The sequence below is a fragment of the Choristoneura fumiferana genome, chromosome 18, assembly GCF_025370935.1.
Source record: "Choristoneura fumiferana chromosome 18, NRCan_CFum_1, whole genome shotgun sequence".
NCBI classification, from domain to species: domain Eukaryota; kingdom Metazoa; phylum Arthropoda; class Insecta; order Lepidoptera; family Tortricidae; genus Choristoneura; species Choristoneura fumiferana.
The window spans coordinates 139653-158632 of record NC_133489.1 but is presented as its reverse complement, the minus strand read 5'-3'; the positions used below and the strand labels follow the sequence as shown (position 1 = coordinate 158632).

Below are 18980 nucleotides of genomic sequence, written 5' to 3'. Positions count from 1 at the left end.
TATATTAAGCATCGGCATCGAAGACTAGAACAATATTTCGTATTTTTCATACATGACTGTTCTAACAATATAGGCGGCTACCTATAGCTATGTTAAGTTATATTTTTTAATTTTTTTGGACATTACTACACCTGCACCTGCACTTTGTACCTACCTTTTGATTTAGAGGCTTTTTCACCACACTCAGTTAAGTTCCGACATGTTGCGTCACAAGGAGTCGCCCAACATGAAATACAGCATCACAGATCTGTCATATAAAATGTCAAATATTTACCAGAGTGACTAAAACAGCTTTAGTCTCGATAAACCTGAATAAATAGTACCTCTGTTGAAAATTTAAAATCAAACGTAATTATCATTTATTACAAGTTTATTACGCATCATTAAGTAATTAAAAATAACTTTCCATTAATGGATCATAACTGGTCGTTAGCTAATAAGTTATCGATAAAAGCTAGGAAAACAAAACAGGCGTCCTTGGAACAACGTAGATGCTCATCTAGATAATAGTAGTGCAATGTACGAGATTAGATAATACTTAATGGAGCCCGGATCCGCGTATCAGTAAGTACCACGTCAGTTTAGTTACAAATATTTATTAAATTATAAAAGTACCAACAGTCATAATAAATTAACTAAGTAAACCTTAATTCTAAGCAGTCCTGTAGACACTGTCACGTCAACTAGCGGCGGCGGCGACTACCCGAACAGGTAGGTATAGAGCACGGTGGCCACGATGCCCAGCACTAACGGCAGCTTCCACGAGCTCAGCACGCCGCCGGAGTGCGCCTCCTTCACCTCCGACACGTTGTTCCAGATCGGCCTCTTCTTCTCGGCCGTCTTTTCCTCCTCCACCAGCTCGCCGATCTCGTACTTCTTCATGAGATCTTTCGCGTCGAGACTGTGGCCGATGTCATCGAAGTCTTCGGAAGCATCGGTGCCGACGACGCCTTGCAAAACCTCGTGGCCGCCGGGGTGCTCATCCAAGAAACTCTTGACGTCGTACACGCGATTGTGGATAATGAATACGGCATCTTCTTTGGAGTTTTTCGCGGCCACTTCGGCACGCTTGAATCGCTTGGGTTCGGCCATGGTGCGAGGGCGAGCTTCTGACTCGGCGCGCGGGCAACTGGGTAATGCGGCGCGGCGGCGCGCGCGCGCCCTTGTCACCGCACCGCTGCGCCCGCGCCCCGCGCCCCGCGCCCCGCGCCGCGCTGATAGCGCCGATACTGGCGTGTCATGGTGTCTCGAGGAGTCGCAGCCGCAGATATCAGCCCCAATCTTCAACTCAGCGTTCATTTGTGCTGAGGAGCATGATCGTCTTAAACTGGTTCAACGCATTCCAAGGATAGCGAAAGAACTTAAGTCATAGGCCATACTCGCACAGTGAGCGGTCAACTATGAGTTATATTCACGGTAGCTTCTTCGTCACTGGTGCTATCAGTCGGTGTCGAACTAAACACTCGTATAAGAACGCCAAGTACCTACAACACCTATTGAAATAGGATCAGTGCTAAATCGTATTATTATGTTATGTACCTAATGTTATGTAAATGTATGCAATTCTATTTTTTATTTTATTATTTATTTTATTTAGTAACTCCCCCTTTGTCTTATTGAATAAAGATTTTATTATTATTATTATTAATGTTATTGTAAGAATGTAACTCGTAGTCAAAGTCAAGTCAAAATATCTTTATTCAATTTAGGCTATAACAAGCACTTATGAATGTCAAAAAAAATCTACCACCGGAAACTCAACGACTCAAGGTCTATTTTTATAAACAGATTTAAATATTATTAAATGATACCTATACTGATGTATAGGTATCATTTAATAATATTTAACACAATTTTATTTTTAACAGAGTAGGTTCGCTATTTGAAGGGATCGCTAATGCGCATCGGAATTGTTTCCAAATATCCCTGTCCATGATATAATCATAAACTTTATAATACGCCTTAGATATGAATGTCTGCTTGACAATAGATCTGAAACTGACATGATATACATGGGACCAGATCCTGAAATAAACGTTTTTTTATTAATATTATTATGTAATTTATAATGTAATGAAATGTGACTTTGATTTAATTAATTTGAATTTATTTGGTTTGAGATAGATAGACAGTTCAATTTAATTGGATGTGATGTGTTAATTTGAAATGAAACAGAAGTTAATTAATTAGGCAGTGTACATGATGTCATGGAAATTAATGTAATTAAATCAAATTTGATTTAATGTAAAAATAATATATCTTATCTGTTTACTACCATAGTCTTATAAGAATATTGTATACACTAACAATACTGAGTAGATTACTCAGTTATCCGAAAATAAATTATTTTGATTTGATAAGGGAGTGTGTTTTTGTTATGGCATTATCACTGTCAGTGTATGTCACACTATAATATTTAATCAGAACTCTATTAGGTATTTGGGTTCCTACTGCTGCATCCCCCTACATGTCGAGCGCGGGGCTTGATGTACCATCTTTGTACCATCAGCCAAATATGGTCTACCACCCTAAAGCTGATAATCGTTTGCATGTCATAAAGCAATAATGCCAATAGACGTGTCTGTCAACTTGAAAGTTCGACTTTAGCGACATATTCATTTGATAGGAACTTTGTTTAAAAATTGGTAGACCACTTATTAGGCTGATGGTACTGTTAAATTTGTCGTTCTTTGGAAACGACTAAAATTCTGTCAAGTTCCGAAAAGGCGATTTATGCACAATGACAAAACAAAATATGTATACCTACACTGCTTGCTAGCTGTAATTGTATATAATCACGACCGTACCTAATGTGACAGCAAAATGAGTCAGGATCACGGACTTAAACGAAGGTTTACAGCTATCGTTAAAATCTAAGTAGTTGTTTCTTATCTTTTTAGCATGCTCGCTGACTGAACGAAGCGCAACAAGTGTTCATACCAATCTAAGTACTTTTAGGTTTGATGATTTGTGGCAAAAGGTCATGAAAGGTTATAAATGTTCCCTGCACTCGGCTCTGCATTTCTGGCTTGGCTCTACTAAAACAAAGTAGTACTAACTTAAGCAATAATTCTTTCATATTATACTTACTAGCTTTTGGCCTCGGTTTTAAATTAGCGCTCCAGTGCCACAACATTAACCTCTTAAAAGGAATAGGTAGGTCGAATTCAAGTCACCTTGTATTATCTAAATTTCCGCCAGTGTTTTTAGTTTTTGGTGCCCAATTAAATTTTTTCGTTGTTTTTTTTTTGTCATCACCTGTAATGCATTAGACAACGGCTCAGTATTCAGCGTCATTGGCAATATTACCGTCAACATAGCAAAGTGCCGTATTCGCCCAAAGAAAAGAACCGCGCTTTTTGTGTAGGCGCTACTTATTATAACTGTTACAAAAAGTCGAATTTACGTGATGTTTTATTGTTTCATGTCCTTCTTTATACCAATAAATATATATTTGATTCGTAGTTTGGGAATCGCTGTTCCGGGCAAGCAGAATATATGAAGCGCTTCTCAAAACCCAAAGAAGAATCAACACAAATCAAGGTACAAGGGTGGGGCGGCATTGCAGCTAAAGTATAGAAACTTTACGATTTCCTACGATTTTACTTACTTAATTGGGTACAATAACAACACAGAATGTTGAAGCACACGAGCATTCATCACCAACCAAGCTTATTATACTGAAAGTGTGCGAGCCCGGATTTTAACCCACGACCGTCTTGGCCACCACCACGGCTCTAACTAGCAAGTTTGACTAAAATCTAAGCAGCCGTAAGATTACATATCGCGGGGGACGATGACATATTTTAAATGTCATCGTTACTATAATGAGCGGCAAAAAATCAGGCCGTCAAATGTTTGCAGTGACAGGTAATTTTGTATGAAGAGGGGGCCAAATTTTGTATGAAGGGGGCCAAAATTTGTATGAAGAGGGGGCCAAGTTTTGTATGAAGAGGGGGCCAAATTTTGTATGAAGGGGGCCAAATTTTGTATGAAGAGGGGGCCAAATTTTGTATGAAGAGGGGGCCAAATTTTGTATGAAGGGGCGGCCAGATTTTGTGCCGCTGAGTATAATTACATCTAGCTCTTGTTTTCTTTAGCTTATAGTAACACGCTCAACGGCTAAAACAGTTTTTTATTGGCATGACTCACTGCCGTGTGTCTTGGTACCGGTTCGCAAAACTGGTTTTAGTCAGTTTTTACCATATACTATCAAAAACATTGTGGTAAGTAGGTAATTATTAAAATTGAACCCCAAAGAGGGTTTCAATTTCTTACTTGCAATTTCCATAGCGTATGTACATACATGGGTAAGTAATAGAATATATAAAATCAACTGATATAATATTCGTTACGTATAACTTCACTTTCAATATTTTTTATATATAACATACGTTTGCTATAATGGTCATAACGTATAATGATAAAATATATAATTTCATTATGGCTTGGGACTTTTGGATGCTTACCGTGGTTCTAGAATCCATGGAGTCGTCATATGTTTTTAGAAGTTACGGGTAATATTAGACAGTTGAAAAGACATTTTTGTTGCTGTCACAAATAAAGTAATTGTTGTAGTTTATTTTGATTAATAACAGAAATATGTTTTTATTGTATATAAAAATAACAATTTGTATTCATCATCATCCCAGCCTATATACGTCCCACTACTGGGCACAGGCCTCCTCTTGGAATGATAGGGCTTGGGCCGTAGTTCCCACGCGGGCCCAGTGCGGATTGGGAACTTCACACACACCATTGAATTGCTTCGCAGGTTTGTGCAGGTTTCCTCACGATGTTTTCCTTCACCTTTAAAGCTCGTGGTAAATTTCAAATGTAATTTTGAACATGAATTCCGAAAAACTCAGAGGTGCGAGCCGGGATTTGAACCCACGATCCTCTGCTTGTGAGGCCATAGGTCAAACCACTCGGCCACCACGGCTTGTATTATATTGTGTTAAATATGTAAGTAAATAAAATGTAAAATATTACATAATTTTGACTTCGAAAATTGTTTTTTTAGCATATGACAACTCCATGGATTCTAGAACCACGGTAAGCAAGCCATGGACATAAATATATTGAGTACTCGTATAACGATCAATTATATAATATTCCCAACTTCTAACAACCCAAACATATAACATTCATTTAATCTTACAACGGAAAACATAACGCTCAAAAATATAAATATAAAAAATCACTTTTACGGTTTCCTCGCTGCTATAAAAACAAAACCTAACATCGAAGGCTTCTGAACATAAACTATGCAAGTCGCTTCTGCTCCGAACCGTCTTTAACAAAATGTTTAACAAACTTTGCAATACAATAATTAAAGGGTGATAAACACCTAATTTTCTGGTTTTTAAATTTTAAAATTTACCAAGTATTTTAGAAACGAAGTATATCACTTGATATTATGTCATTAATTAATATTAATGTTATATAAGAAGTTATTACGCATTATAAGCGGTATACCTTACGTATGTTATATAATATGAATTTAGCCCACAAACATGTTATTTCTTATGAAAGTATATAAAACAAGTGTTATAGGTACTAATCGAACGTTATACTTAATGAAATTATAGTGTTTTATTTTATACATAATGAACGTTTATATTATGAAATTATATCTAACGCTTTTTTAGGGTTCCGTAGACAAAATGGCAAAAAGAACCCTTATAATTTCGCCATGTCTGTCTGTCTGTTTGTCTGTCTGTCTGTCCATCCGCGGCTTTGCTCTGGGACTATCAATGCTAAAAAGCTGTAATTTTGCACGAATATATATGTAATTAAACTATGCCGACCAAATGGTACAATAAAAAAATTAAAAAACATTTTTTAGAGTACCTCCCATAGGCGTAAAGTAGGGGTGTTTTTTTTCTCATCGAATCTTGTAGCATGTAGATATACCTAAACATGGAATATTCCGTACAAAATACGGAATCCTTAGAAAAAAATTACTTATTTTTTTCGTAATGGCTACGGAACCCTATTTCGAGAGTGTCCAATACGCTCTCTGTCGGTTTTAAATAACTTGGGACGCACCCTATGTACATAGCCAAGTAATATAGCTAGACCGTCCCGTTTTTCCCTCCGCCCGTCCGTCCGTCCGTTTTTCATTCTATTCTATACTTATTTTTTTCTTATTTTGTAGAGTAAGGTTTTGGCAATAAAGATTGTTATTTTTTTTGAGTTACAATCAAACTCAGAATGTGCCTCTTTGCCTGCAGTTCAGCTTTACCTGCCGCTGGGCAACCTGTTGTGGGCGTTCGATCACCGCGCATGCTCCCGCGCATGGCCTTCGATCACAGAGATCAATGGCCGTCGCGTTGGTTTGGCAACCGGCTCACTTCTGCACTGAGGGACCATAAGTCTAGCCTGTTTTTATTTGTTTCTATATCTTAATGTTCATCTGGAAACGATGGCTTTTGAACAATAAGACCGCCATTGTCTGTCTAGTTTTATTTATGTTTTTAACTCGCTTTATTATCTTGTGGTGTTCAATAAAGAGTATTATAATTGACACATTTTTTGCCTTAAGCAAAGTTAACCTACGGTAGAGTCATTTTCCATCATAAACAAAAACATCATCAACTTTGAGATCACTCCAGCAGAGAATTGAAGTCACTTTGAAGTCACTGGGATCATCCTGAAATGACTCTAATATACGAGATGAAATTTAAAACATGATACTGTATTAACGTTTCTAGTTCAATTAGGGGCTGTTTCACCATCCATTGATTAGTGTTAACTGGCGGTTAGGTGTGATGCCGTCTCTATTTGTTTTGTTCGAATAGACGGAGACGGCATCACATTTAACCGTCAGTTAACACTAATCAATGGATGGTGAAACAGCCCCTTAATATTGGAAAATATAATACTCTAACTCAATTGTTTTAATTAGTTTTATTATTTAACTTGAGATGACAATGCCTTCCTTAAGTAACAACAACAAATAAACATTCTAGTAATCGTGGTGGTCTAGCGATGTGACCTATGGCCTCTGAAGCAGGGGGTTGTGGGGTCGAGCCCGAGCTTGCACTTCTGAGTTTTTGGAAATTATGTGCGAAATTCCATCTTGCTCGCTAATCCTGCCGTGAAACCGCAGTGCTTGCACTGTTATGTTTCGGCGTGGAGAGTAAGACAGCCGGTGAAATTACTGGCACTTTAGGTATCCCATCTTAGGCCTCTAGGTTGGCAACGCATCTGCAATCCCCCTGGTGTTGCAGGTGTCTATGGACGGTGGTGATCTCTTATCATCAGGAGACCCACTTGCTCGTTTGCCATCCAGTTGAATTAAAAAAAATATATATCTGAGATTAGGCCTATGCCATGCAATGGAACATTATGTACCTAGTTAAGCCGAGCAAGACAATGATGAACATAAATAAATACATATATTAATTGTATAAACATTCTAAGGACCCTCTGTATCACTCATACATAACAGAAGTTAATGATAAAATAGACTAATGTAAATAATTGAGTCAATCTAACTATACTCGTACAGTTCCCAGCATTAACTGAGCAAGTAACACTCATTTTGTATCACGTTTAAAATTTCCCTTCCTTTAATAAATAATAGAAGTGCTAACCACTATTTCAAGCTGAAGAATAAAATAAGAATTACATTTAAAAGGGACTCTACATACAACTTCTCCTAGCTAGCACATCGTAACTAGTCTTGTCTCTATGTGCGTCTCTTTCCCAGTTGCCCGATAATAAAGCAGCACAACACACCGACAGGTGCAAGGTGGTTGATATAAAGGCAGGTGGTTAGGGTAGCTGTTAGGCTAGGGTTACCCACAGAGTACTTTATACATATACTGAAGAGACGACAGGAATTTTGGCCATTTGTCAAGAACGCAGCAGGAACACACACACATAACTATGAAACAAACAAAACAATATCCTGTCCTATACTTCTTTTTACCACTTACATTCTTTTTACTATTATATCTGGAAATGGATACTTAGTAATCAACACTTGCAATGCAACTTCACACCACCAGGTGCAGCTGGATGGCAAGAGGCGTTGCATTCAAGGTCATTGCCTCTGTTGACCGGGACTCCGTCTGCAGAGAATTCGTTTATTGCTATCTCGCGGAAACTGCAATTTTCCGAGATTTTAACTGTCCTATGTCCTTACCAGCGTCTGAAACTATCTCCATAACCAATCAATAGGTTCAGTAGTTTGAGTGAGAAGAAGTAACAGACGGACAAAGTTACTTTCGCCTTTATAACTAATTAGTAAGAATAAGAACAACAATTTTATGGTGTTGAAATACCTTAAGTGTGTTTGTGGTTCCTCTAAGTAGACTGGACTGGTGGAAGATTAAGTTACATGATGATACTAGCTCAAGCTCGCGGCTTCACTCCCATTGGAATATTGAAAATGGCTAGTGTCGTATTGGTAGGAATTTTGAATTTTCGAAAAATTTCTTTTTGAAGACAGGGATTAAGGTTGTACGTTGTTTGTCAGTCAGTTAGCCACTTTTTTCTTTTATAGATATCGATCTACAATTTATAAAGTTTAGCTTGGAAGTGTTCTTGCTGCAGCGAGCGGGCGCCGGTCATTGCCCCTGCGCGAGCGACTGATTGAAAAACGTTTAGAGACAATGTGAGGTGATGGGAGGACCAATGGAACAAAGTCGTTGATTTATTGGACCAATATATTTATCTTATTAAATCCTGGAACTAATAAATCAATATTTAAGCTTAGTTTAGTTTAAAACACTGTTAATAAAAAAAACTATATTGATTTAGACATGGAACATGGAACCACTGCCTGCTGTTTAAGAGCATGTCCATTAAATTCACTGCCGTCAAGGTTAGGTGCAATTTGATTCGGACCAACAGATAATGACTCAACTTGTTTGCGATGCGTAGTTTCGCTGTTAACTTATAATATTCTGCGCACGTTCCTTGTCAATACTTAAACTTTGCAAAATATAAGTAAATATCTGTAGCACTCAGTCGATTTTTTAAGCGTTTCACCTTCTCACAAAGTTATGAAAATACAGAAATGGACTTAATACGACGGCTAATAAACAAAACTATCAAGCCCCAAGGTTAATAAGTACAAGTTAATAATAAGATGATAAACGCTTTGCTCTTATCACACTTAGAGCGGGCGCTAACAAACAAAGTTGTTGGAATAGAAACTTTAATGATACAAAACCTTACATTAGAATAATAATGCAGTCAATAACAGTCTTGGGGAAAACACTATATCACTGGAAGTAGAGCCACGTGAGCGAGGCCACCACGCCGAGGATCAGCGGCAGCCTCCACGTCAGCCACTGGCCGTCCCCTGCCTCGTGTTTGACGTCCTCCCACTGGTACTCCCGCTTGGCGACTTCCACGTGCTCCTCCGGCACGACCTCGCCGATCTGATACTTCTTCATGAGCTCCTTAGCGTCGAGGCTGTGGCCGATGTCGTCGAAGTCTTCGGAGGCGTCGGCGCCGGCCCGCCCGCAGCAGCACCTCGTGGCCGCCGGGGTGCTCGTCCAGGAACGGCGTCACGTCGTACACGTGGTTGTGGATCACGAAGACGGCGTCTTCCTTGGAGTTGCGCGCGGCCACCTCGGCGCGCGTGAACTGTTTCTGGTCGGGCATGGTGCGCGTGCGCCGCCGCTCGCTGCGCTACTGATCCACTGACTCCCGCGCCCGCGCGGCCCTCCTCTCCTCCCGCTCTGCGCGGATAACCGCACTAACCGTACTCGCTAGACTGACAGTAACCTTCTTTCCGTGGCTTTACTATAACACACGCCGCAATGTGCTAGCTTTGTTATTTTATTGTTTATAACTATTAGAGAATTCATTACATACATTTTGCAATAATTTAAACATTCATGCATGTATGTAAACCACCATTGCATTGATATAATTTCTTATTCATTCAGTTTAATGCTGATTAATTTACTTTTAGGTCGTTTATGGTTGTGGTGAACATACGAGACTAGCATTTATTTTTCACAATCTAGAGTCTATATAATGTGCCTAAGTACTATATTAATAATAATATACGTGCCCTAACTCAGCATAATGTAGCGTATGTAGCTTAATGAGATTTGAAAAAGTTGGTAAGTATATGGTCAAAAGTTAAGCGACTTCAAGAGGGCGTTGCAGTTGGCCGCCTAAACATTATTGTAAAGTTTGATTACTTTACTCGTACACAGTTATTGCGTGCCCCAAGCTCCCAGGCGCATGGTCAGATGGAACACTAGCGGTCTCTCGGTTTGGCTCCAGCTCCGTCCACATGGGTCGGCGGTCGGCGGGACCATTCCAGGTTCAGTCGAACGAATTATAATGATTTTGTATTGTTTCGTTAAACGTGACTAAACGCCATTTGCAAAACCTTCAGAAAAAAGGTAAATATTTGAGAAAAAAAAACAATTGTTTTTACCAAATAACTAGTTTCCGTACCAGAAAATATATAGGTATCTTAACTTTGTGCGACTGTTGAAGATTATTAAGGGTTTGAAAGAAATCAATGTGTAGAGAAGGAAAGGAGCAACTTGGAGATTTTGAAAGTAAAAACAGCAAGCACATAAACAAAAGATGAAATGAATGATGCGGTGTATGACTAGTTTAAGGAGCCAACGGTCCATAAGAGTCAAAAGACCAGGAGTCAGGAGGTCAGGAGAGACAGAGAGAGAGAGAGAGAGTTGTATTGTAAAGGAGATAAGTGACCATGAATGGAATATTTACCAAATAATACTTAGTGCAGCAATTATGAAATAAATAAAAAACTTATAATATCACACAAACCTTTATTCCTTTACAAACTATTCATTGGTACATACTCGTAGGCACAAACATAACAGGGTAACATATAGTGAAGAAATGAGAGACCGTAAGCAAGAAATTTTAATTCTAGCTGACTCATTTCTTCAATATAAGCGACAGGAAACTGATAGCGATTAAAACGCTCGTAGAACTACCCAACAAATATGGTCCTAACAAATATATTATGTGGCTACTAAATAAAGCACGAAATCACTAAAATTAGGAGTCACCGGCCAAACATTTACTTGACTATATTTTACCTAGGTACATTATTGTTTGTTTTATTCTATTAGGTACCAGTCAACATCTGGAGAACATCAAAAAATTCGCAAAAGACACCTGCGGACATTTTTACGGCATAACAAGAAAAAAACAGTGAACCTGTTCTATCTACTTAGGGTCGCCGAACACAGGCAAAATAACCATAATGGAATCCTTGGTAGAGCTACATACATTACCTACAACTTCAAAAGGTTAACCGGTCTCACACAAGCATGCTCGTTCAATTTTGCCAGCTTCGAATGCCTGCCTCATGTTTCATGTAAATAAATAAACAGTTTTATTGATGAGTTGTTTCCATTAAATGTCGCATTTGTAATAGTTGGGTCTATAGTGGCAGTGCATGTGCCGATTTAGGTACGTAGAAATGGTGAAAGGTTCTGCATCATAGATAACAGATATACAGATATAATAATAAGTTTGACATGAAATTCATTATCCTATTTCAAACTAAACGACCAATTCTTGTACCTATATAATATGTAATTGGTTTCTCGGGACCTGCTCTACCGGTTTGAACAAATAATGCAAATAGATATAATTTTACCTTTCTAGTATTTTTTTTATTCCACTGGATGGCAAACGTGCAAGTGGGTCTCCCGATGGTAATAGATCACCACCGTCCATAGACACCTGCAACACCAGGGGGATTGCAGATGCGTTGCCGACCTAGAGGCCTAATATGGGATACCTCAAGTGCCAGTAATTTCACCGGCCGTCTTACTCTCCACGCCGAAACACAACAGTGCAAGCACTGCTGCTTCACGGCAGGATTAGCGAGCAAGATGGTGGTAGCAATCCGGGCGGACCTTGCACAAGGTCCTACCACCTGCAATAGTTGATTTAGATGTAGTAGTCTATATCGCGAAAACACCAAACAATAAGAGCACGCTAACTTTAAAGGTCGATGACGTTGATTACAATTAACAGCATAATTTACATCGGCTTTTATACAACCATAGGTCACCGGGTTTACTGTAACTGACAACGTATGGATCACGCTCATTATACTTAGTCAACGTTATGCGAAACACGTTTTCTTAAGGCATGCGTTGTGGCTGTTTTAAATAGACGGGGTTTCTGTTATCTACAAATCATAAGAAATTATAACATTAATACAATACGCTATGATAACAGCGTGAACTCCATCACAGACATCACAGTGGCAGCGGTGCATTTTACAGCAATGAGATTTTCATTTATCTAAAACATAACATGGTATAATGGCCAGTGCTGTTAAAGCTATCTTAACTATTTACAGATACGAGTATAATCTATTTGAGCAATCTTTACCAATAAAATTAAATTAAACTAATTACCTAAATTATAACGTCAGCAGGTCATAAGGGGACACGTTTAAAATTCATTACGAGTGCGACAGGTGCCCATTCATTGAATGGAACATTCAGATGTCAAATGTCAAGTAGCGAGCACTGGCATTGTTTTAATGAAATGTTGAGTTTGGCCGATATCAACAGTCAGCAAACTTGTGAAATAATAGGGCAATGGGCCTCTCGTCACGTAACTGTCCCTGACAGATTATATACCTATATAACGTTCATAATTTTCTAACCGCAACCGCATCACAACAACACTTGCACTAGTCCACCGTCTACCCGAAGAGATATAAGTATACCATGTAGGAGACGGCGGCGAGAGCCACTGGAGGGAACGCCGCGCCCAGCAGACCGGAGAGGGTGAGCGGCTCGCGCGTGCTGTCAAAAGGCATGTCGCGCGGCTCCACGGGCCACTTCTCCTCGTCCACCACTTCTCCTGCGACGTACTGTTCCCGCCACGTGTAAGCGTCGTCGCTGTGGCCGACGTCGCGGAAGCACTTGGTGGCGTCCTTCCCGGCGTTGTCGAGCAGCACCTCCGCGCCCCCGGGGTGGTCGCTGAGGAAGCCCGTGACGTCATAGACGACGTTGTCAATGATGACTGCGGCGTCGGCGCGGTGGCTGCGCGCCGCGACCTGCGCGCGAGTGAAGCGCCGGGGCTCGCTCATGCTGGCTGCCGGCTGGGGGCTGACTGACACACACAACTTGAACGGTGCGCGATACGCGTCAATATTTTAATTTATCGATAGAAAGGAATGCTATATCACGGTATTTTATCGATACACGTCGATAGGTATAATATTTGGTTGGGTCGTACGTCTTACTTCGTCAGAATATCGAATCAAGAATATCATGACGCACCGGTCATACGTAGGTAGTTTTAGCTTTTAATTTTATTAAAATTTTGATGTATAAAACCAAGGTTCTCAATTCGTCTGTATGTTTTTTTTTTGTGTGTTTGTTACGCGATAACTCCGCCAATGTGAGCCGGATTTCAAAATTCTATTTTTGTTCTAAAGGACAAACTTCTGAGGTGGTTCCATTGACACCAAGTCAGGATCTGATCATGGGATCTTAGAGAAATCGAGGGCAACCCTCGAATTTTTAAAGAATTTGTAAAGTATTCACGAGTTCATTCAGAAAGTATCATTTGGTGAACTGGACCTTATAAAGAAGACCGTAAGTCCGGTACTCTGTTATAAAATAATATAACTATGCCGTGATTGAGCTTAATGGAATCGTTGTGAGATACACTTTGGCAACAAATAACTAAAAACCATTTTAAAAAAATAACAAAAAAAATTACCTACTTCAAAAAACTTGAAAATAATGTTCTACTTGTTTGAAGTCGATGCCTCAGCACGAGCCAGCAAGAGTGATTGAAGCCCAGTAATATTATATATATAGGTAGTTTGTAGGTGAGGTAGACGACTATAGGTCCCCTCCTGCTGACTCGTGCGTGCTGAGGCACCAACTTCAAACAAGTAGGAAATTATATTCAAGGTTTTTGAAGTCGATTCCATTTTTTGTTAAAAAAAATTATATAGAAAGTTAATAAGAAATAACAAACTTATATTAGAGATAAGACTAATGTAAATTTTCTTGATGCTAGCTAGCTCTCTACTTCTCATTCCGAATAGGCCTCTATCCCGCAGTGAAACATAGTCTGCGGAAAATTCTTCTATGGCTATCCCGCGGAGACAACGCAATTTTCTGAGATAGGTAATACTTATCCTAACGTTTTCTAGTTAAGATGCTAAACTATCTCCACATAAATATGTGGAAGATGTGGTGGTGTGTATGGTTACATTGCTCAATCCATCATGATCAAAGGATAAACAAAGGGTAAAAAATAAACAAGCATTTTCTGAATTGTGGATTATGTGGTGTTCAGTGAAGATCCGTTGTATCGTGGCGTATTTTATTGTATTTTTGAGTTTTATAAAAAAAATCTTGTGCAGTATTTTGACACAACAGAATATCATTTTGATAACATCCGGTGACCCACCTGCTTGCTCATTTGCCCATATACGAGTAAAACAAATCTATACAAAGTCGAACATAAAACTACCGTCTTAAATCTAGTTTAGCTCGACATGTTTCGGGCTAATCCGGAGCCCTTCGTCTTCGGAGCAACGCGACTCAGCGGCTGCTGCAACACGCGCACTGCGCGCCGCCGCTCTGCTCGCGCGACTACCCGACGAAACTGACACCGGCACACAACTACCCGCGTTTTCATCATCATTACAACTATCAAATGTAGGGTAGCACACAACACTAACAACATCGCTCTGTAAAGGTACGTTCACACACACCGATGACGCAGCACGAGTATTTAACACCGTTTTCCAACTCGGAGGTACCGTCCAACCACTATCCCGGTTGAAATTCGGCCGACGACTAATCTCGATGGCTTCACGCACTTTCCGCGGAATGAAAAATTTCTCTCTCGCAAGTATAGATACCTTATCAAATCTGATATAGTGCGTCGAATCCGAGTCCATTGAGTGCTCGGCCACAGCAGACCCCTTGTCGTCCTGTTTCCTCATACTGCGTATGTGCTCCGATACCCTTGTGGAAACGTTACGTCCAGTCTCTCCAATATAGTTCTTGCCACAGGCACAGGGAATCATATATACCCCGGACCGCTCAGGGGCTCCTTATCCTTCGGCGAACGTACCAACTGTCTGAGCTGCATATGAGGACGGAAAATCGACTTGATGCTATATCTTCGGCGTAACAAGTGTCCGATTTTATCCGTCACCCCTTTTATAAACGGTAAATATACCGGAACCCTCTCAGCTCCCACCGGTCTTTGACGAGTCGACACGTTCACTACACGGTTGCACTGCCTCCAGTTGTACCCATTGCTTTCCAAAACCCGTCTCACGTGACTCAGTTCACGATCCACAAATTTTGGATCACAAATATTCAAGGCTCGATTTATCAACGTTCTAGGCAAAGAAGACAAATGACAAGGATGGTGGTGCGAATCTGCTCTCAAGTATCGATCTGTATGAGTTGGCTTACGATAAACTGTAGTTTCCAATTTACCACAGGATCCCCGCATAACCAAAACATCTAAAAACGGCAACTGCCCATCATACAACCACTATACAAAGTCTGTCAATTTATATGGATTAAATCAGATACGATATATTATCGATTTAAAGCAAGTTCGGGCATCCCTAGCCAATGTCGCGCGCGCGTCACAAGCACGCAAACCGGGCCATTTGGTTAACTAATGCGACGGCCAATTAAATCACTACGCGAGAAGCCAAGGGCTAGCAGATTATATGAAGCGGCAAAGGAGCCGTGACTGGCACGTTTGTTACAATTGGGTTATCTTTTATTGCATAAAACCTCATAAAACTGACCCGTAGTTGCCTCACCTGCTGAAAAGTGCAGATGGGCCAATCAACTATTTTACCGACACTTTGGGCGTCTCCTGCGTTACCAAAATTGTCTCTGGCGTTACCAAAAAATCGTACTTCCAACAAGATATTTCACGGTTTAATAGGTTGAACTTATGTAGGATGGCATATATTCATGTACACCATCTATTAAATTACAGAAAACACATGTTTATTTACAAAAAACTGCAATTGTTTGAAAAATGTCGCGGACAGATTAGTGTCGGTAAAATGAGGCCAAAAGTGTATCTCACTAGTTCAGTAACAGCCATCACTCTAAACCTAGAAGAGCTCTCAGGTTGTATTTATTCGAAAATACAGACGATAGGAGCGAATTCCATTCCTTAGCAGTTGGAATCGTTAATGATGAAGCGAACCGCTTCGTGCGGACCAATAATACTAGATACATAAGGCCGAAGAAAATTGGTCTGTACAAAAAATTAATATAAGTAGGTATGAAAATCATCAATAACGTTTTACAATCCCTATTTACATAATAATATGGCGTTGCAAGTGACGACTGCTTGCAGAGTATCGTAGCTGCGCCATAGGTACATACCTGTGGTGAGATAAGCTATGTTGTAGAACTGGATCACCTTAGAGCAGAAGAGCATGTTGTACCTTAATGTATTAATTTCTATGGCCAATAAGCATGCCTTGTTTATATTCCTTATTTTGTGCTACGTGACAAAATAAAACGTGTGGTCATCGCTACGTTTGTGCGTAAATTACGTTACTATGTATAATATTATACTATTCCACTCCACTTATATGCGATTATATCGTTTAAACGAATTCAATAAAGTAACAGTTAAAATTAACACACAAAGTAAAATAAAATAAAATACATTGAAAAATAGATCGATAGAATAGAATAGAATAGAATAGAAGACATTTATTCACATTCACAAAGACACACAAATACAACCAAACTAAAAAACAACAACAGCAAACACAAAAAACAAAAAAAAGAAATACAAAAATTAAAATACATGATTTTTTGTGTCCTTGCAAAAGTGAAACGGTCGCTGACTCAGCATTATGCTGAGGCGTTAAACGCCTGCAGCGCTGATATTCTGTCAGAACCGTCTGTGACAGGTAAATGATGATGATGATGATGGTGATGTGTGTGATAGGTAAATAAGAATAAACGAAAAACTAATTAGGTACTTACTTATTTGAATTTAGTAGCAGATATTCTCAATCAAGCCGTGGTGGCCGAGTGGTTTGACTGGCCTCTCAAGCAGAGGATCGCGGGTTCGAACCCCGGCTCGCACCTCTGTGTTTTTCGAAATTCATGTGCGGAATTTCATTTGAAATTTACCACGAGCTCTACAGTGAAGAAAACATCGTGAGGAAACCTGCACAAACCTGCGAAGCAATTCAACGGTGTATGTGAAGTTCCCAATCCGCACTGGGCCCGCGTGGGAACTACTGCCCAAGCCCTCTCATTCTGAGAGGAGGCCTGTGCCCAGCAGTGGGACGTATATAGGCTGGGATGATGATGATGATGATTCTTATTCACTCGTTGAAGAAAGCGAAGCTATAGTGATCATAATAATATTCACGGTGTTTGCGATGATCTCTGCAAAATACGACCGGTATCGTCAACCGGAGTCTTGCTTCAGACTTACAATGTTTACAACTACTTATGTTGTGCGGAATTTAATCATAAGTACCTGGGCGACCGAGCTTCGCTCGGGCTAAAACTCGACAACAAAGGTTTTCCCAGTTTTGGTCTTACCAAGCTAGATCGATTTTTCATCCCCGAAAACCCCTACTTACCAAATTTCATCGAAATCGTTGGAGCCGTTACCGAGATCCCTGAAATATATATGTAATCAATCGTATATACAAGAATTGCTCGTTTAAAAAATGTATTAGAATCGTTATGTGGATAAAGTTAGATGTTAAAAATGCAACAAAACAATGATGAAAATAGATACGTATCAATTTTTTTCCATTTAATTAACAGCAAAGAGTCAATCTGATTAAAATACACATCTTGTAGTTATCTTAAGAGTTGGATCGGAGACGAGTAAAACGTGTTTTAAAATGAATCCAGAATGTATCAGTAGAGACGATTAGGCAAGTTGGACTGAACGCCCATGTACAGTTTTTCAGGGTTTTATAATTGAGTCAACGGATGTTGCCATACATTAGTCGATATTCAAGTGATACCGCTTCAAAAGTGTGACTACATTTTAAATTCAAATTCCAATGAAAATCCATACAACCCTCGTTCTGTCAAATTATCCCAACAATCGGCTTCAATGTTGCGGATTAATTTATAGGATAGTGTATAGTTGGTGGGTGGTCAAGCGGCGCCGACGCCGGCGCGCCGCCGGCCGCGCCGCTTCCACACAATTACGCCAAGATTTACACGAACAACGCCCAAAATTTAATAGCATCCATTAGCCAATCCGAGGATGAAATTATGCAAACAAGTTGTTGTTTATTTGTTTACGTCGGCGGGAATTACTAATATAATGGAGAAGTTCGGCCATTAGTTACTGCACGGCGCGGACCTCGGGCTGCGCCAACTTTAATAGAGTTGGGGCAAAAAATAGGCCAACCGACGACACTCACCTGCAGCGCTCGGGTCTGAGTTTTACGCTTGACTGTTTCCAGTTCTCAAAAGTTAGCCGCGAAATACGGGGCGGATCATCACAGAACGGCACCAACTCGGTTAATTATAGGCTAGCGTTTCAAATTCCTATATAGGGAAATTAGAGAAACTCTTCAAATAATGTAGGGACACCCATGCTGGCTCGTGCTGAGGCACCTTATTTAAACGGAAGGAAAATTAAATACTATCATTGTTTTCGTAGTCGGCTCAATTTTTTTTACTCATGTTATAAATGCGAAAGTAACTCTAATCTGTCGGTTACCTCTTCACTTAGATAAAATTAGAGAAATCCTAAAACTGACCAATAGTCGTTTGTTTCAAACATACCAGGAAGCCGCAGAACTTAATTAACAAAACTGTAGTTCGGGCTCAGTGGGCAGCTGCCACCTGTCACTGTCTCCGGCCGCGTGGCGTGGCGCGCGGCTGTGGCGCGTGGCGTGTGGCTGTGGCGTGTGGCGCCGCCTCAGTAAAATGTAATCGGTTTGTATACTAATCGTCAGCGTTGAGCCGTGACCGCAACCAACAGGA

At 40.0% G+C, this 18980-nt stretch overlaps 2 protein-coding genes and 1 pseudogene across 2 annotated transcripts; all 3 read right to left on the bottom strand.

The window, feature by feature from the left end:
* Positions 1–580: 580 nt before the first annotated feature.
* Positions 581–1314, bottom strand: LOC141437769 (cytochrome b5-like). Its single transcript, XM_074101269.1, has one exon. The coding sequence runs from the start codon at positions 1297–1299 to the stop codon at positions 700–702; it is 600 nt and encodes a 199-aa protein (XP_073957370.1). The 5' UTR covers positions 1300–1314; the 3' UTR covers positions 581–699.
* A 7350-nt stretch (positions 1315–8664) lies between these two features.
* LOC141437774 (cytochrome b5-like) lies at positions 8665–9702 on the bottom strand (annotated as a pseudogene).
* A 1065-nt stretch (positions 9703–10767) lies between these two features.
* LOC141437773 (cytochrome b5-like) lies at positions 10768–13122 on the bottom strand. The gene has a single exon (XM_074101276.1). The coding sequence runs from the start codon at positions 13076–13078 to the stop codon at positions 12689–12691; it is 390 nt and encodes a 129-aa protein (XP_073957377.1). The 5' UTR covers positions 13079–13122; the 3' UTR covers positions 10768–12688.
* Between the last annotated feature and the right edge of the window lie 5858 nt (positions 13123–18980).